The 20187-nt window shown below is 50.6% G+C and overlaps 2 protein-coding genes across 5 annotated transcripts in view; one reads left to right on the top strand and one right to left on the bottom strand.

Annotated features, from left to right (window-relative positions):
- Positions 1-148: 148 nt before the first annotated feature.
- Positions 149-4426, top strand: CYP21A2 (cytochrome P450 family 21 subfamily A member 2). Its single transcript, XM_072124852.1, has 10 exons — positions 149-396; positions 673-762; positions 862-1016; positions 1252-1347; positions 1850-1960; positions 2157-2243; positions 2328-2537; positions 3492-3661; positions 3859-3962; positions 4130-4426. Exons 1-10 carry the CDS (start codon positions 162-164, stop codon positions 4399-4401), a joined length of 1530 nt encoding a protein of 509 aa, XP_071980953.1. The 5' UTR covers positions 149-161; the 3' UTR covers positions 4402-4426.
- A 14073-nt stretch (positions 4427-18499) lies between these two features.
- LOC140077556 (tenascin-X-like) overlaps positions 18500-20187 on the bottom strand; it is a 77776-nt gene continuing 76088 nt past the window's right edge. For all 4 annotated transcript variants that reach the window (XM_072124812.1, XM_072124813.1, XM_072124814.1 and 1 more), the window contains one exon: positions 18500-20108. In XM_072124812.1, coding sequence (XP_071980913.1) covers positions 20010-20108 — 99 coding nt within the window. In that variant the 3' untranslated portion in view covers positions 18500-20009. The remainder of the gene's footprint in view (positions 20109-20187) is intronic.

The raw sequence follows: 20187 nt of genomic DNA, 5'->3' as shown, positions 1-20187 counted from the left end.
AACATGTAGAAATCGTTGGAGGTTGGAGACCAGCGCCTCGTGCCTCTCCACGCTGCCTCCCCTTCCATCAATCTCCCCCCCCCCCTGCACTTTCCAGTCCCCCTCAAGGTTATCCCCACCATTACTTATACACCCGCCGCCCCCTACCCCTCAGCGTCACTATGGTGCCCCTGCCGCTGCTGCTGCTGCCCCTCGTCCTGCTCCTTCTATATGTCGGATGTTCTCCCACCAAGCGTCGCCTCTCAGCACCCGGCCAGAAGCTGCGCCCTCCTCGCCCCACACCCCTGCCATTACTGGGGAACCTTTTGGATTTGGGGCACAGCGATCTACCTGTCCACTTCATGCGTCTGGCCCAGAAATACGGCCCAATCTACCGGCTCAGCTTCTGGGGTCACGGTATGTGAGTATGTGGGGGTCCCGGGGGTTATGTGGGGGACACTCCATATTCTACCTATGGGTGGTCACCATGGAGCACAATGTAGAAGATCCGACATGTTATCAGGTCCTCAGATGTGCGCATGATGGTCTCAGACAGAAATACGTTTGTGCAGGATTAGAGGACATCACAGTTTTGGCTGCTGAGAGGAGGTTTGATTTTCGGTCCCTGGTCTCACAGTCCTAATTCCAGCCCCATAGTCCTGACAGTTCATCCTCCATCTTGTTCTCTTGCAGATATTGTTGTACTGAATAATGCGCCGCTGATCCGTGAAGCTCTGATTAAGAAGTGGGGCGACTTTGCTGGGAGACCCCAGAGTTATGTAGGTAGGTTGTTTGTCCCAGGGTGATTGATGGTTGGCCCCTCGGGTCATTAGTGGCTATGAGGCGGCCATTTTCTCACCTTTTACCTCATGTCGTCCACAGCTGACCTCATCTCAAAGGGGGGCAAGGACCTTTCGCTGGGGGACTATACGCCGGCCTGGAAGATGCAGAGACGTCTCACTCACTTGTCCCTACAGAAACGGGTGAGGAGAGGTCTGGAGACGGCGCTGGCGGCCGAGGCCAGGGAGCTGTGCCAGGTGAGCCCCGCTTATCACTATGGGGGGCCCCAGACCCTAATCCTGGTTTTCAGATAAGGAGGGGAAACATTTGAAAGACAAACCAAAACCTAAGAGTCCTGGGGGCACCAGGAGATTAGATATATAGAGTTTGGGGCTCCACCTCTGTTGGTCTCCAGTTTTTGGGGTTACAACCCCCCATTACAGTTTGGGTTATAGAAGAGCCTTTGTACGATACTCATCTCCTCTTCCTCAGGATTTTATGAAGAGAAAAGGGGAAGCGATTGACGTGGCTGAAGACTTCTCCCTGCGCACGTGTAAGGTGATCGCGGAGCTGACATTCGGGACATCGGTGAGACCCCCGACCCATTACTGACCCATACTCTGGTCTTATAGCTGTGTCCTCTGTAATGTATCTCCCTGTATGAATAAATTGTCAGCTGGGCGTTACCCACGTGGCCCAATGTCAGCCCCCAGCAGCTTATGTGGGGGCTTTGATAAATAGGGAATATTTTAGGGAACAGGCTTTAGTTTCTGAGTTTATTGTAACGGGGGTCCACCGAGGCTCCGTCACCCAGGGGCCTATTGAAACCTGGAGCCGACCCTGTGTGTGTGTGTGGGGGGGGGGGGGGGGGGGAGGTATTTAGTATGAGAGGTGAGAGGTCATCTTTAGGGTATGCTGACATGTATAGGGTATGCTATATATCTATCACCATTGATGTACCAGCAAAGAGTTTCACCTATGGAGGGGCTGCAGAGCATTGCTCCCACATGAACGTATACTACATAGCATTCTAGTAGACGCAGATAAGTTAACCCAACATGTAAATGACTATTGTCCATGTCTCTCACAGTACGAGCTGTCGGACCCCACGTTCCAGGACATCCACCGCTGTATTGTGCGGATAGTGAAGTTATTTGAGGCTCCGGCCGTCAATATCTTGGATTTCATCCCATTTCTGAGGGTAAGAAACGAAATACTGAACCTGGAGCCTGACGGGTTCTCCCTGTGTGAGGTCACTGACCTCTCCGGTGTAATGTGAACATCTGACTGCGGCCAAGTGCTCCAGGTCCACCGTGGACCCCATTTCCCCCAGAGACCTTGCTGTGTGTCGGCATCACTACGAGGATAAATATTCATTCCTCCTTCTATTTACACAGAAGTTCCCCAACAAATCCTTGACGCGTCTCCTTAAGGCTGTGGACAGAAGAGACAAGTTTGTGCAGAGTCAGATGGAGAGACATAAGGTGAGTGGGGAAGGTGAGACAATCACCCCTGACGCCTCCTCTAAGGATGTGACCTCCTCCTCCTCCTCCTCATCTCCCTCTCAGCTTCATCCACCAGAAGAAGAGGCGCAGGAAGACATTCTACATGAAATGATTCGCTTCCTTAGAGAAAATACCAAGGTGGAAGGTGAAGACGCCTCGGATCTGACAGAGGAACATCTACACATGGCGGTGGTGGACCTGTTCATTGGGGGCACCGAGACCACGGCCTCCGTATTAACCTGGACTGTGGCCTTCCTCCTCCACCACCCGGAGGTAAGTCCACATCCTAGACCATAGACAGGACTCCATCCAGGGGCATCAGAACCCTGAGCCCGGGACTCACTGCTGAATCCAGGTCCCTGTCATTTCTGGACAAGTGGCAGAAGTAGTTGTTATGTGAAATAACAACTCCCAACATTGTGCGAAGAATCATCAGAGCAGTGAAGGATTAGTGTAAGAGGCATCAACCTCAACTAGGCGTTAACTACATAAATTTAGACCCCAGATTACAACCTTAACCCACAATTAATAAAAAGAAAACTTTAATTTCAGATGCCAGTGGAACCCAAAACTAAAAAATAAATTCAGACCCCAGACCGGAGCTTTAAAGGAAATCTACCACCAGGATGAAGGACTGTAAACCAAGCACCCTGACATACAGGTGTGTGCCCCCTCTGGCAGGATCCGCTCTTCTTTTAGAGTCTTAAGCCCTTGTTTTCATGAAAAAAAGGCTTTCAAAATTATACAAATGACTCTAGCCTCCATTAACAGCCCCTCAGCCTCATTTGCATAATTTTAAAAGTAATTTTTTTTTTTAAAACCCAGGGAAAAAGAAACTAAAAGGAGAGCAGATCCTGCCAGAGAGGGTGCACAGCATGATGTCAGTGGTTTACAGTCCTTCATCCTGGTGGTAGATGTTCTTTAAATGTTTTCACCAACCTATTGAAATAATCGAGACCCAGAATCCAGATACCTACATTTTATTAAGTCCCCCAAAAATTAATCCGACCCCATACCCGACCTTTAAATTAATTCAGAGTCAAGAACCAAAAATAAACGTAGACCCCAGAGCAGACACTTCAATACTTTCAGCCCCTCCACCCCATTTACTTACTGCTGCTTACCCTGAGGAGGCTGCGGACCGGGCTGTGTTGGTGCCCTTCTTTTTTAACCCCTTCCTCTCGTAGTGATGTCACAATCCTCCATGATATACGTCACTTCTTACAGGCTCAAGAGAGAATTCACCAGGAAATCATCAGCGCGGTGGGACATGACCGATACCCGACTTACCCCGAGCGGACGACTATGCCGTATCTGAACGCCACCATCAGTGAGATGCTGAGACTGCGCCCCGTGGTGCCCGTGGCTGTGCCACATGCTACGACTAAGGACACAAGGTAATAGTGAGATTACACAGATCTCCTGGGAATATCTCAGACTCTCCACATCTCCGGGTTCTCCTCAGATCTAGTGTCATATCCTGGAGATGGAGGGAGTGGGGAGAGGGGGCACTGCAGCTGCAGTGTATCACAGATTTATGGAGTATCTCACTAATTGTACATTATTATAAGTACGTTTTATATTTCCCCCATAGCGTGGCAGGTTTCACCATTCCTAAAGGGACCATCGTCATCCCCAATATCTACGCGGCTCATCATGATGAAACCGTCTGGGAAAACCCGGAACAATTCTGTCCAGGTAAGTAGCTATGTTATATGTTATAGCTTTGTTATAAGAAGTAGAGGTTAACGTGTTATATAGATACTGGTAGCCAACAAAATGGCCGCCTTCATGACAGGAAAACTTATGTGATTCGCATCTATGGACCAGTAAACTCCATTGAATCCGCGTCTCCTCTCTTGTAGAACGATTCCTGAGCGGTCCTGAAGGTAACGTTTCCTCCAGGTCTCTCCTCCCTTTCAGTATGGGGGCGAGACTCTGCATCGGGGAGGCCATGGCCCGCATGGAAATCTTTTTTTTCCTCTCTCACCTCCTGAGGGATTTTGTCTTCTCTCCTCTGTCGCCGACACTTCTACCTGATCTTCAGGGCGTCTTTGGGATAAATCTGAAGTGTCGTCCTTTTCTGATTCGGGCCCATCCTCGAGAAGTCCCATCGGTACCATCAGAGACGCCCTGACCCGACAGGACTCAGTATATCAAGGATGTCCGAGAAGGAGTCCCGTCATGATTGGGCTTCAGAATTGTACAATGGGAAGTAATATTTATATGTGTTTTTTATAATTTTATTATAAGCCATGAAGTAAATGTGAAGTGATTTTTGAGGTGCAGCCTCTGTCATGTACGGAGCCGCCATCAGGAACCTCACGCCTCTTCTCCTGTGTGAACCTCAGCAACCATTCAAGATAAACCACTTCAATTTGTGGGGTTAAGTACAGACTGGACCTGGTGACAAGCCGCCATTTTGTGTAATGTGAATGGAAGCTCACGGGGAAGCCATTTTGTGTAATGTGAATGGAAGCTCATGGGGGAAGCCATTTTGTGTAATGTGAATGGAAGCTCATGGGGGAAGCCATTTTGTGTAATGTGAATGGAAGCTCACGGGGAAAGCCATTTTGTGTAATGTGAATGGAAGCTCATGGGGGAAGCCATTTTGTGTAATGTGAATGGAAGCTCACGGGGGAAGCCATTTTGTGTACCAAGGCAGCATATTGGAGGTCTAAAAATAAAGTAACTTGTCATTATACTCAATAAACCAATATTTTTGCAAATTTTACCTACTAATTATTATTATTATTACTCTGTAAACCGATGACTTTATGTGAATTTATGACAGTGTCAACAGATGTCGATCATACAAAATGGCCGCTTTCTTTAAAAGACATTGCAATTTTGTGGAGTTTCATGGTTACTAGATCACAAATCGATAAGGGACCCAGTAAGGAGGCCATAGCGGCAGCCATTTTGTCTCTCATAAGAATAAGAATGGAGCTAGAAGGACATAGCGGCAGCCATTTTGAAATGCAAAGGGATCATCACTTCAATAAGTAGTAGACCTTCCGACTTTGTGTTGATTAATCCAATATTTTTGCATCTTCTGCCTGTATATATATATATATATATATATATACACACATTAGTAACTAATAACTTGGAGTCTATAGACCATGCACCAGGATGTAAATAGAAGTGGCTGATACAAAATGGCCGCCTTCTCTATACATAATGAAGCATCTGCTGCAGTGAGTTGATTTCCTCATAGTTGGTGGATAGAAGCCGTAGTCAGGATCCACCCAGGGATAAAGTAGCTGTGAGTGACGACCTCCTCTGTGTAGTCCCACGTCCATACTGATGTAAAGGGGAAGGTATGCTTGTAGGAAAACAACGTGCACTTGATTATACGATTCGCGTCTTAGAAACATTGAAGTCATGGATAATATTGTATCAACCTCGTCTTCTGTCCAACAATGACCACACAACAATCTCCTGTAAATCTCCTCTTCATGGCCCGGTAATTGCTGCTGCGCACGACTTGAAAGCTTCTGAGGAACACAACCAAATAAACACAAGTTTTCCATTGTTATATTTCATAAAACTGATGTCTATTCTGGCCGTGGAATAATTCATAACACCCCCTCCCAGATCTCACATGTGGGTCACATATGGATAAGTCATATCAGCAACAACCAAGCATCGGGGTCACTGTCTATTCTGCTGCTGCTCTTTGGGTCGGTTCAGTGGTGGACATCACCGGATACTTGACCAAATTTTTCTGGTTAGATAATATTGGGACTTGTTTGTGCCTAATATAATTAGGTTTGCAGTCAACCGAAGTTTGGCCCATTTTTTAGGTGCACCTACTGCACGGGTGTGGTTTGGTTGACTTTCCACAACCACTGTTTTCCCATTTCCCATTAATGTCCCCCATCTCATCAATGTCCTCCATCTCATCAATGTCCTCCACCTCATCAATGTCCTCCATCTCATCAATGTCCTCCACCTCATCAATGTTCTCCACCTCATCAATGTCCTCCATCTCATCAATGTCCTCCACCTCATCAATGTTCTCCACCTCATCAATGTCCTCCATCTCATCAATGTCCCCATTCTCATCAATGTCCTCCATCTCATCAATGTCCTCCATCTCATCAATGTCCTCCAACTCATCAATGTCCTCCATCTCATCAATGTCCTCCACCTCATCAATGTCCTCCACTTCATCAATGTCCTCCACCTCATCAATGTCCTCCACCTCATCAATGTCCTCCACCTCATCAATGTCCTCCACCTCATCAATGTCCTCCACCTCATCAATGTCCTCCACCTCATCAATGTCCTCCACCTCATCAATGTTCTCATCTCATCAATGTCCTCCACCTCATCAATGTCCTCCACCTCATCAATGTCCTCCACCTCATCAATGTCCTCAACCTCATCAATGTCCTCCACCTCATCAATGTCCTCCACCTCATCAATGTCCTCCACCTCATCAATGTTCTCCACCTCATTAATGTCCTCCATCTCATCAATGATCTCAACCTCATCAATGTCCTCCACCTCATCAATGTCCTCCATCTCATTAATGTCCTCCTTCCAATTAATGTTCTCCATCTCAATAATGTTCTCTACCTCATCAATGTCCTCCACCTCATCAATGTTCTCCACCTCATCAATGTCCTCCACCTCATCAATGTTCTCCACCTCATCAATGTCCTCCACCTCATCAATGTCCTCCACCTCATCAATGTCCTCCACTTCACCAATGTCCTCCACCTCATCAATGTCCTCCATCTCATCAATGTCCTCCATCTCATCAAAGTCCTCCATCTCATCAATGTCCTCCACCTCATTAATGTACTCCACCTCATTAATGTCCTCCACCTCATCAATGTCCTCCACCTCATCAATGTCCTTCACCTCATCAATGTCCTCCATCTCATCAATGTCCTCCATCTCATCAATGTCCTCCATCTCATCAAGGTCCTCCACCTCATTAATGTCCTCCACCTCATCAATGTCCTCCATCTCATCAAGGTCCTTCACCTCATCAATGTCCTCCATCTCATCAATGTCCTCCATCTCATCAATGTCCTCCACCTCATCAATGTCCTCCACCTCATCAATGTCCTCCATCTCATCAATGTCCTCCACCTCATCAATGTCCTCCATCTCATCAATGTCCTCCATCTCATCAATGTCCTCCACCTCATTAATGTCCTCCATCTCATCAATGTCCTCCATCTCATCAATGTCCTCCATCTCATCAATGTCCTCCACCTCATTAATGTCCTCCACCTCATCAATGTCCTCCATCTCATCAATGTCCTCCACCTCATCAATGTCCTCCATCTCATCAATGTCCTCCATCTCATCAATGTCCTCCACCTCATTAATGTCCTCCATCTCATCAATGTCCTCCATCTCATCAATGTCCTCCACCTCATCAATGTCCTCCACCTCATCAATGTCCTCCACCTCATCAATGTCCTCCATCTCATCAATGTCCTCCATCTCATCAATGTCTTCCACTTCATCAATGTCCTCCATCTCATCAATGTCCTCCATCTCATCAATGTCCTCCACCTCATCAGTGTTCTCCTTCCCATCAATGTCCTCCACCTCATCAATGTCCTCCACCTCATGAATTGTCTCCACTTCATCAATGTCCTCCACCTCATCAATGTCCTCCTTCCCATCAATGTCCTCCATCTCATGAATTGTCTCCACTTCATCAATGTCCTCCACCTCATCAATGTCCTCCATCTCATTAATGTCCTCCATCTCATCAATGTCCTCCATCTCATTAATGTCCTCCATCTCATCAATGTCTTCCTTCCCATCAATGTCCTCCATCTCATCAGTGTTCTCCTTCCCATCAATGTCCTCCACCTCATCAATGTCCTCCACCTCATGAATTGTCTCCACTTCATCAATGTCCTCCACCTCATCAATGTCCTCCTTCCCATCAATGTCCTCCATCTCATGAATTGTCTCCACTTCATCAATGTCCTCCACCTCATCAATGTCCTCCACCTCATCAATGTCCTCCATCTCATTAATGTCCTCCATCTCATGAATTGTCTCCACTTCATTGATGTTTTCATCTTTCTATGTTTTAAAAATGTGTCCCCTGTTGTGAATAAGGTGCTCATCTTCAGGTCAATGTTTGATGTGGAGCTCGTGTTTCGTTGAGAGCGATGGGACTCGCTGGGCTCCGGCTTATTTTGTATGTGAGGTTAATTTTATGATTTGTCTAGACAAATATTTGTATAAAAAGTCAAATGGCTCGAAAAACTAAACAACGTATCCTCCTGTTTTGACACTTTTTTGGGTCTCCGCTGCTTACTACTGTTTGGTTTGCACTCGGACGCAGATTTCAGGCCAAAAAGTCTGTAACGGGTTGGAGCACAATGGCTGCCCAGCTCATAGCCTCATAGTCGTACCGGAATATCCGGAGCCCCTGGACCTCACATCCTCCTGCACCTTCTCCTGATGTCGGCCAGCTCTATGAGGTGGGACATGTACCAGTCCTACAAACTGACCGACCATGTGATGAGTGAGAGGTCCTCAGGTCCTTGTGGTGTCTGTCAGCAGCTTAGTCCTCCCTCCTTCCATGTGCAACACCCTCGCCGATGCAATGGCGAGGGAGTGTTTGCGAATACGTCCCACCTGCATGTAATCCCATCACACAACATGGTCCTGATAGGACATAGAGGTATTGCAGTGGTGAATCCTGCCTGGCAAGGCAGGAGTTAAGTGTTTTGTATGATGCAAGATGCTATTGTCCAATGATCTGTGTTACATCCTGTCCTTTTGTAAGCTGAGATGTGATTGGAGGAGCAGCCACCACCTGACCAAAGGGAGGTAATAAAACTCCCTGGCCAGGAATGTTCTAGAGAAGTCTCTCTCAAGAGAGGAGAACACTCAGAGAGATTCCAGTGTAGGAGAATCCTAGAGATCAGTGAGTGAGTGAGTAATCTCTGTCTAGCCCATACCAGAGCAGGAAGAGCCTAGCCCCTGCCTCTGAAGAGTGGAGCATAAGACTAGAGTTAGTGTAGTGAGGAAAGGGGTATCATCTTACCTTTAGAGGTGATACCTGAAGCCCTACAGGACAAGCTGAAGCTTCCTACCAGGACACAGCTGCCTTCCCAGCCTGCCCTCTACATCCAGGCTGGTGAACTATCTCCTGAGGCTCCCTCCAACTTACATCTCAGCACTCCATCTACCTGTTAAAGGCACGTTGCTGCGGTTCCTGCCAGTTCCAATAAAGAACTGTAAGTTGTTTTCCCCAACTTCTGTCTCCGTCTGGTCCCTGCTAATACGGCTGCCTTCATCACCGGCACCCTGTCCATCACCCAGAGACTCACACTCGGGACATTAAGGGGTTGCCCCAGGGAGATCCGCTATAGCAGCCTCTCCCTCATCTTTTCTTGCCAACACCACCCTGCTGGAGACCTGCCAGGCTGTAGGACAGCCCTCCGGTTCCCCCGTACCAAGCACCGTGACAATAGCGTGCTTAGGCCGCAACCGCCAGCCACTCCGGTACCGCGGGCCCCGGCTGTCTCCAGGCCTCACCTCAAGGGCTAGGCCCCGGTGGGGGATGTTGCAAGTGGCGTCACGAACAGGATTGATACTTCTGTGCCTTATTACGGCATTAAAGACTTTCCTTTATTGAAAAGACTGTGCTGCCTAACCCTGCTGCCATCCGGGTTTAGGCCCAAGTAATTGTGTGTTTCTGGATTGAACTGTGTTAATGCTGCCACGTGCTGTCGAGCGCCGCTCCAGCACTCAAGAGGTTAATCCCGGCAAGAACTGTACCAGCTCTGCTACATCCGGCGCTGCCGCGCCTGAAGATTTTTACCTCAGAAACTGTGGCGCAGCAAATAATTCAAGACCGCCAAAACCTTCACTGGCGGGAAACCCAGATGACGCACCAAGCTCCACCCACGCGCGAAGGGCGCGAACCCCGCCTCCTGTGGCGCAGGAAAAATTAGGTCCCGCCACAGCTCTTGGCGGGAAGGACTTGGACTCCTCCCACTGGCTCGAGGCGGACTTCCTGCCCCGCCTCAGAGAAACGCCAGAACTCGTGCGGATTTTGGACAGTGAGGACAGCATCATGTGGGGTCCTCCGCCATTCCCTCCTGTGGAGCGTCCCGAGTTCTTTGAAGTGTTGGAGACCATGGTGGTGGTCTCTGCGCAGCCATTCCGGAGGCCCTTTGCTGGGCACCGACTGCATCGAGGACTGACCCGAGCATTCGTCACCCGGAGGTATGTCCAGACGGTGACGGAGTATCAAGTACCACCCGGGCGGTTCCTCGTGCCTATCCCGGTTACCATACTGGTACCGCAGGCCCACGTGGAGGCGCCACGTGGGGAGGCCCCAACTCTTGTTGAGCCAACGCCTGGGCCTACTGCTGCCGTGCCACCTGCTCCGAGGCCTACTGTCCCTGCTGTTCGGCCTGCTAGCCCTGCTGTGACGGTTCCTGATCCTCCGGCTGCTCCCGCTCCTGTTCCGGCACCTGCCCGACCATCACGGAGATCCGAGCCTGCACCGGAGCCGCGAGCCCCAGCACCGGCACCTCCGCAGCCTCGAGGCCGAGGTGAGGCCGCCCGCCAGCGACTCCGGGACGCTGTCTCGGAGCAGAGACGCCGCGAGAAGGAGGCTCAATGCTACATGGCCGGCCGCTCTACAGCTGGAGCCTGGGTGGAAAAGAACCGCACCACCGGTATGGTCCGGTTCTTCGACAAACAACGGGGCTATGGCTTCGCCACTCAAGACTACACCGGACGGGAGGTATTTATTCCCCGCCGGTCTGTCAAGAGGCCTGATCTGCCGGAGAGCCAGCACAACCTGAAGCCAGGCGAGTGCATTGAATTCTCCCTGCAGGAGGGGACCTGAGGACCCTGGGCGGCTGGTGTGATCCGGATCCCCGACTCCGATGAGGACCGCTATCCACCGTATGACGACCTGTATGAGGACGACGAGTGGCCGGAATCCCCGAACCGAACACCTCTTCTTCCTCGGCTGCGAGTCCCCGGGCGGTGACCCACGTGAATGCCCCATCCACGGTAATCGTGAGTACGGGTCCCATTGCCATCCATGGGCCGGGCATGATCCAGGGCGCCACCCCCACCGTCTCCCCTGCCGGGAGTATTGCCAGATCCCGCGGCTCTTCTGTGGGAGAAGACATCCCGGCTAGTGAACCTTGTCCGGAGGTTCTGTCTAGGCCCACATCTCCCCTTGCCGGTTACCAATGGGGTGATGACCCGGCCCCGGAAGAACCGGAGCTGGAAGGAGCTGCGGCGCTGCCGCAGGTCCCTGTTTATTTCTTTCTGGACCCCTCCGTGGTCCCTGGCTCAGTTGAGCCCCCGGCTGGAACAGCCGACACCCCGGGCGACAGCGCTCCTCCCCCTGAAGGTCCGGAGGATGTTGCTGCACCTGCAGTACCCGCTACTGCCACCGGGTGTCCCCAGCCGGAACCTACTCCCGCTGAGGATGCACAGGATTCCCTACTGACTTTGGATCCTGTCCCTGCTGAACCCAGCGAAGGTGCATCTGACTAACCCCTGAAGGGCTGTAGCCCTCTCCAGGTACTATGTCCATTGCACATATTGTATATTTCTGTCCTTTCCCTAAAGAGCCAGAAACTGTCCTGAGACTCTTACCCTTATTTATCTCAGTCAAGAGATTATATATTGTCCTGTGCTATGATAGCACGCCTTCCTCTGCCGCAGCAGAGATTTCTTCAAAGGACTCTGTCCCTCTACACAAAGAGGAGACCCTTTACTTCTCAGTGCACTTTTCCCCACATCAAGGGCTGTACCCAGAAGATGGACTTTGTCATTAGAGACCTTCTGTGAGACTTTTGCCAGATACTCCAAGGAAAAGTTGCCATGTAATTTATTATTATTTTGCACTTAATGCCTTCCTTTTTAGGTATGGACATTCTGCATGCACTCTTTATGCCTTTTCTTTGCAGGAAAAGAGACATTTACTATCTTGATACCCTGAGTAGCCTATCCACCTCTGTAACGTTTGTAACGTTTTAAGATGTGTACCCATTGGGCTCCTAAGCCAATGAGAATTTACCAAATGTTTGCACACTGTCATATATGCCAGTAGTCTGCATTAACCCTTTCATAGGCTTTTCAGGTTGTAGTGTGGCTGTGTCGGACCGTCTTTTTTGTAAAACACTGACCACTACCTGATCCCTCAAATCGAGGTTTGCACATGGGGGTAGTCCGTAAACTGCGGGTCTTTAGGGGACCGGGGGTGTTACACAGTAAGCACCTGGATGCCACTCATACATGGGTAAGGATGTCAGTCAGGAGGTACTCGTGTCGCATATGCTAACGCAATGCAGATATACACACTATATAATTGCCGCCAGGGAAGAAGCGTTGATATAACAAATATACAGGCCTTGGTGCAAGGAGTGGATTACAGGACATGACACCACACCTTTCCTACTGTACAGTTCGGTTTAATGGCGTCAGCGACCAACTGTCATACAGCTATATGTTTTGTCTTAGTCCGACACCAACCCAGGTGCCTGTCTCCAGTACCATGGGCGGTTTGTCCCTACACCTCACATAGCCTGCACTTCCTAGAAGTGCCCTTATCCACCTCTGCCCCCTCAAGCCATCTGTAGTCGAGCCGAGGGCGGCTCTTTCAATTGCCCCCGGGGTATGCAACACCCTCGCCGATGCAATGGCGAGGGAGTGTTTGCGAATACGTCCCACCTGCATGTAATCCCATCACACAATATGGTCCTGATAGGACATAGGGATATTGCAGTGGTGAATCCTGCCTGGCAAGGCAGGAGTTAAGTGTTTTGTATGATGCAAGATGCTATTGTCCAATGATCTGTGTTACATCCTGTCCTTTTGTAAGCTGAGATGTGATTGGAGGAGCAGCCACCACCTGACCAAAGGGAGGTAATAAAACTCCCTGGCCAGGAATGTTCTAGAGAAGTCTCTCTCAAGAGAGGAGAACACTCAGAGAGATTCCAGTGTAGGAGAATCCTAGAGAGAGTGAGTGAGTGAGTAATCTCTGTCTAGCCCATACCAGAGCAGGAAGAGCCTAGCCCCTGCCTCTGAAGAGTGGAGTATAAGACTAGAGTTAGTGTAGTGAGGAAAGGGGTATCATCTTACCTTTAGAGGTGATACCTGAAGCCCTACAGGACAAGCTGAAGCTTCCTACCAGGACACAGCTGCCTTCCCAGCCTGCCCTCTACATCCAGGCTGGTGAACTATCTCCTGAGGCTCCCTCCAACTCACATCTCAGCACTCCATCTACCTGTTAAAGGCACGTTACTGCGGTTCCTGCCGGTTCAAATAAAGAACTGTAAGTTGTTTTCTTCAACTTCTGTCTCCGTCTGGTCCCTGCTAATACGGCTGCCTTCATCACCGGCACCCTGTCCACCACCCAGAGACTCACACTCGGGACATTAAGGGGTTGCCCCAGGGAGATCCGCTATAGCAGCCTCTCCCTCATCTTTTCTTGCCAACACCACCCTGCTGGAGAGCTGCCAGGCTGTAGGACAGCCCTCCGGTTCCCCCCGTACCAAGCACCGTGACAATAGCGTGCTTAGGCCGCAACCGCCAGCCACTCCGGTACCGCGGGCCCCGGCTGACTCCAGGCCTCAACTCAAGGGCTAGGCCCCGGTGGGGGATGTTGCACATGCATAGTCCAAGGTATGAAGACTGGCCAGAAACATGGCTGACTGTAGCTCCGAGTGCTAGCTCCTTGGCTAGGACGTCCTTGGAGATCTAAGACCAAGGACATTGGACGACCCGTTACCTATAGTTCTGTGCCGGTCCTGGTGGACACGTTCCTCGCCGTTGGGTGACCTCTTTATGGTGAATACTAATGAGACGGCGATGAATCTGAGATGTTGGGCGTCTGTTAGGAATAAGTTCTCTGAAGTTGTTTGTCTCCACTTTTAGAGTTTATGTTACGTTTGTTTATCGTGTTGGGGGGGGGGGGGCTCCTCTGGTCCAGCGTGTACAGATCTCTGGACCTGGTTGTGCTGTAGCGACACTTTCGCTCTTCTCGCATCTGTGGTGATGGATGACTCAGCCGCTGTTTATGGCGTCCTGGATAATCGGCCGCAGATGTCCCAGAAGACGAGATGATCAATGACTTTGTTTTCCAGAAACATGCGGAGCCGTAATTATAAGGAACCAGAAAACAACAGAAGAGAGAAGGTCGTCCATAAAGGAGCACTATATGGCGGTATTATGTGAGCACTATATGGCGGTATGGGAGCAGTATATGGCGGTATGGGAGCACTATATGGCAGCATGGAAGCACTATATGGCGGTATGGGAGCACTATATGGCAGCATGGAAGCACTATATGGCGGTATGGGAGCACTATATGGCGGTATGAGAGCACTATATGGCGGTATGGGAGCACTATATGGCAGCATGGAAGCACTATATGGCGGTATGGGAGCACTATATGGCAGCATGGAAGCACTATATGGCGGTATGGGAGCACTATATGGCGGTATGAGAGCACTATATGGTGGTATGGGAGCAGTATATGGCGGTATGGGAGCACTATATGGCAGCATGGGAGCACTATATGGCAGCATGGAAGCACTATATGGCCGTATGAGAGCACTGCTTGGCCTCATGTGTCCATGATGATCTGGGGAGGATTCTCAGGCTTAAAAAAGCAGTGAACTGGCGGTAGACTTGTGCCTATGGTAGAGGAAGGGAAATTCAAATTGTGTCGCAGGACCAAGCACTTACAAGCAGCGGGAAGAAGAAGGTGAATTCCGGGGACCTGAGCGGGGAAGTGACACATGCAGGATATCGGGCGCAGGATCTTAGTGACTCCCCGCACAGCGCATTATACACGGACAATGCACTTACATGCACCAGGAAGAAGATGGTGAACTCCGGGGACCTGAGCGGGGAAGCGACACATGCAGGATATCGGGTGCAGGATCTTAGTGACTCCCCGCACAGCGCATTATACACGGACAATGCACTTACATGCACCAGGAGGAATAAGGTGAACTCCATGGACCTGAGCGGGGAAGCGACACATGCAGGATATCGGGCGCAGGATCTTAGTGACTCCCTGCACAGCACATTATACACGGACAATGCACTTACATGCACCAGGAAGAAGAAGGTGAACTCCAGGGACCTGAGCGGGGAAGTGACACATGCAGGATATCAGGCGCAAGATCTTAGTGACTCCCTGCACAGCGCATTATACACGGACAATGCACTTACATGCACCAGGAAGAAGAAGGTGAACTCCGGGGACCTGAGCGGGGAAGAGACACATGCAGGATATCGGGCGCAGGATCTTAGTGACTCCCTGCACAGCGCATTATACACGGACAATGCACTTACATGCACCAGGAGGAATAAGGTGAACTCCATGGACCTGAGCGGGGAAGCGACACATGCAGGATATCGGGCGCAGGATCTTAGTGACTCCCCGCACAGCGCATTATACACGGACAATGCACTTACATGCACCAGGAAGAAGAAGGTGAACTCCAGGGACCTGAGCGGGGAAGCGACACATGCAGGATATCGGGCGCAGGATCTTAGTGACTCCCTGCACAGCGCATTATACACGGACAATGCACTTACATGCACCAGGAAGAAGAAGGTGAACTCAGTGGACCTGAGCGGGGAAGCGACACATGCAGGATATCGGGCGCACGATCTTAGTGACTCCCCGCACAGCACATTATACACGGACAATGCACTTACATGCACCAGGAAGAAGAAGGTGAACTCCGGGGACCTGAGCGGGGAAGCGACACATGCAGGATATCGGGGGCAGGATCTTAGTGACTCCCCGCACAGCGCATTATACACGGACAATGCACTTACATGCACCAGGAAGAAGAAGGTGAACTCTGGGGACCTGAGCGGGGAAGTGACACATGCAGGATATCGGGTGCAGGATCTTAGTGACTCCCCGCACAGCGCATTATACACGGACAATGCACTTACATGCACCAGGAAGAAGAAGGTGAACTCCGGGGACCTGAGCGGGGAAGCGACACATGCAGGATATCGGGCGCAGGATCTTAGTGACTCCCCGCACAGCACATTATACACGGACAATGCACTTACATGCACCAGGAAGAAGAAGGTGAACTCCGGGGACCTGAGCGGGGAAGCGACACATGCAGGATATCGGGTGCAGGATCTTAGTGACTCCCCGCACAGCGCATTATACACGGACAATGCACTTACATGCACCAGGAAGAAGAAGGTGAACTCCGGGGACCTGAGCGGGGAAGCGACACATGCAGGATATCGGGTGCAGGATCTTAGTGACTCCCCGCACAGCGCATTATACACGGACAATGCACTTACATGCACCAGGAAGAAGAAGGTGAACTCCGGGGACCTGAGCGGGGAAGTGACACATGCAGGATATCGGGCGCAGGATCTTAGTGACTCCCCGCACAGCGCATTATACACGGACAATGCACTTACATGCACCAGGAAGAAGGAGGAGGTTAACTCCGGGGACCTGAGCGGGGAAGCGACACATGCAGGATATCTGGTGCAGGATCTTAGTGACTCCCCGCACAGCGCATTATACACGGACAATGCACTTACATGCACCAGGAAGAAGAAGGTGAACTCCGGGGACCTGAGCGGGGAAGAGAGACACATGCAGGATATCTGGTGCAGGATCTTAGTGACTCCTCACACAGCGCATTATACACAGACAATGCACTTACATGCACGAGGAAAAAGAAGGTGAACTCCAGGGACCTGAGCGGGGAAGAGAGACACATGCAGGATATCGGGGGCAGGATCTTAGTGACTCCCCGCACAGCGCATTATACACAGACAATGCACTTACATGCACCAGGAAGAAGAAGGTGAACTCCAGGGACCTGAATGGGGAAGCGACACATGCAGGATATCGGGGGCACAATCTTAGTGACTCCCCGCACAGCGCATTATACACAGACAATGCACTTACATGCATCAGGAAGAAGAAGGTGAACTCCAGGGACCTGAGCGGGGAAGAGAGACACATACAGGATATCGGGCGCAGGATCTAAGTGACTCCCCGCACAGTGCATTATACACGGACAATGCACTTACATGCACCAGGAAGAAGAAGGTGAACTCCGGGGACCTGAGCGGGGAAGAGAGACACATGCAGGATATCGGACGCACGATCTTAGTGACTCCCTGCACAGCACATTATACACAGACAATGCACTTACATGCATCAGGAAGAAGAAGGTGAACTCCAGGGACCTGAGCGGGGAAGAGAGACACATACAGGATATCGGGCGCAGGATCTAAGTGACTCCCCGCACAGTGCATTATACACGGACAATGCACTTACATGCAAGAGGAAGAAGAAGGTGAACTCCGGGGACCTGAGCGGGGAAGTGACACATGCAGGATATCGGGCGCAGGATCTTAGTGACTCCCCGCACAGCGCATTATACATGGACAATGCACTTACATGCACCAGGAAGAAGAAGGTGATCCCCGGGGACCTGAGCGGGGAAGCGACACATGCAGGATATCGGGCGCAGGATCTTAGCGACTCCCCGCACAGCGCATTATACACGGACAATGCACTTACATGCACCAGGAAGAAGAAGGTGAACTCCGGGGACCTGAGCGGGGAAGCGACACATGCAGGATATCGGGTGTAGGATCTTAGTGACTCCCCGCACAGCACATTATACACGGACAATGCACTTACATGCACCAGGAAGAAGAAGGTGAACTCCGGAGACCTGAGCGGGGAAGTGACACATGCAGGATATCGGGGGCAGGATCTTAGTGACTCCCCGCACAGCGTATTATACATGGACAATGCACTTACATGCACCAGGAAGAAGAAGGTGAACTCCGGGGACCTGAGCGGGGAAGCGACACATGCAGGATATCGGGCGCAGGATCTTAGTGACTCCCTGCACAGCGCATTATACATGGACAATGCACTTACATGCACCAGGAAGAAGAAGGTGAACTCCTGAGACCTGAGCGGGGAAGTGACACATGCAGGATATCGGGTGCAGGATCTTAGTGACTCCCCGCACAGCGCATTATACACGGACAATGCACTTACATGCACCAGGAAGAAGAAGGTGAACTCCGGGGACCTGAGCGGGGAAGCGACACATGCAGGATATCGGGCGCAGGATCTCAGACGCACGGAGAGAAGTTGTCTCTGGCAGTATCGGGCATGCTGTTAGTCAGTATGTCCAATCCTTCCATCCTTCATACACGACACACGAGACGTCGCGGCCTTCATGTCCCATCAGATTTTATTTGAAGCGATTTGCAGAATAGACTTTCACCATCTCCCCCCCCGATTCTTATATAAAAATAGACAGTGCATCCATTGTGCTATATATATATATATATCTATATACCGGGCAGGTGCGGGGTACATCCAGCCCCCCGCTCCCGCCCCTGACGCTGTGACACGCACCCCGTACCCCTGACCTCATCACCAGGTCACAGCCCCTGATCACAGGTCCCCAGGGGAATTTTTTTGGTCTTTTCTCCTTTTATTATAATTTTTTTCAATAATTTTGAATGAACCTGTAAAATTTCATTTACATCTATTTACATCCACAATGTCTGGACCTCGATATGGAATCATTCTTCACTGTGCAGGCATCTTCTAACCCACTGCTATGCTACGGGACCCTTGGAGAGAGGAGGCCGGGTCCTGAATGTTACTGCTATGGGACCCTTGGAGAGAGGAGGCCGGGTCCTGAATGTTACTGCTATGGGACCCTTGGAGAGAGGAGGCCGGGTCCTGAATGTTACTGCTATGGGACCCTTGGAGAGAGGAGGCCGGGTCCTGAATGTTACTGCTATGGGACCCTTGGAGTGAGGAGGCCCGGTCCTTCAGGTTACTGCTATGGGACCTTTGGAGAGAGGAGGCCGGGTCCTGAATGTTACTGCTATGGGACCCTTGGAGAGAGGAGGCCCGGTCCTTCATGTTACTGCTATGGGACCCTTGGAGAGAGGAGGCCGGGTCCTGAATGTTACTGCTATGGGACCCTTGGAGAGAGGAGGCCGGGTCCTGAATGTTACTGCTATGGGACCCTTGGAGTGAGGAGGCCCGGTCCTTCAGGTTACTGCTATGGGACCTTTGGAGAGAGGAGGCCGGGTCCTGAATGTTACTGCTATGGGACCCTTGGAGAGAGGAGGCCCGGTCCTTCATGTTACTGCTATGGGACCCTTGGATAGAGGAGGCCCGGTCCTTCATGTTACTGCTATGGGACCCTTGGAGAGAGGAGGCCGGGTCCTGAATATTACTGCTACGGGACCCTTGGAGAGAGGAGGCCTGGTCCTTCATGTTACTGCTATGGGACCCTTGGAGAGAGGAGGCCGGGTCCTGAATGTTACTGCTATGGGACCTTTGGATAGAGGAGGCCAGGTCCTGAATGAGAACCAGTCCAGGACTACCCTCTCCAGGGGGCTATAGGGTCATGGAAAGTAGAAGACTTACACCTATAGAGCCACCTCAGATAGTGAGGTATAATGAGACTGTGCGCCATCTTTCCACTTTGTTTCTTTTTCCCCATATCTTATATTCCTTACTTAGGGTCCCGATTTCTCTTGTCCCTTACATTTTTTACTTCTAATGTAATAACATATATATGTCCATGATAAAGCCGTCTGTTATCAGGGTCTGGAGTGTCTGCAGCTCGGGTCTCCTGGAGGGTGGACGGTGTGAAGGTTGCAGGAGGTGTCACATTGCTTCCAGTTCTCAGTTTAGTGGTTCCAGAGAAGGTCCTCGGCTCAGAGTCGGCTTCTGTTGCCCACTCCTCGAGGGCGCAGTTTCATCTCGGTAAAGGGGATGGAGAACTCAAAGCCTTTCCAGGTTTTCCAATTTACACCCTGATGGAACAGAACAAGAGAAATGTCAGATACAACGAGTGAACGTGTGAATTCATGGGTCAAGTAGTAATGGAAATAC

The sequence above is a fragment of the Engystomops pustulosus genome, chromosome 9 (genome assembly GCF_040894005.1).
Source record: "Engystomops pustulosus chromosome 9, aEngPut4.maternal, whole genome shotgun sequence".
NCBI classification, from domain to species: domain Eukaryota; kingdom Metazoa; phylum Chordata; class Amphibia; order Anura; family Leptodactylidae; genus Engystomops; species Engystomops pustulosus.
The sequence above is the reverse complement of the archived record's forward strand: the minus strand, read 5'-3'. Positions and strand labels throughout refer to the sequence as shown.

What these genes read in the sequence shown, in the direction of transcription:
- CYP21A2 (XM_072124852.1), top strand. Translation starts at nt 162, where the DNA reads ATGGTGCCCCTGCCGCTGCTGCTGCTGCCCCTCGTCCTGCTCCTTCTA. An exon ending in AGCTGACATTCGGGACATCG is followed by an intron (nt 1,348 to 1,849) that starts GTGAGACCCCCG and finishes TGTCTCTCACAG; the next exon opens with TACGAGCTGTCGGACCCCAC. An exon ending in GTCAGATGGAGAGACATAAG is followed by an intron (nt 2,244 to 2,327) that starts GTGAGTGGGGAA and finishes TCTCCCTCTCAG; the next exon opens with CTTCATCCACCAGAAGAAGA.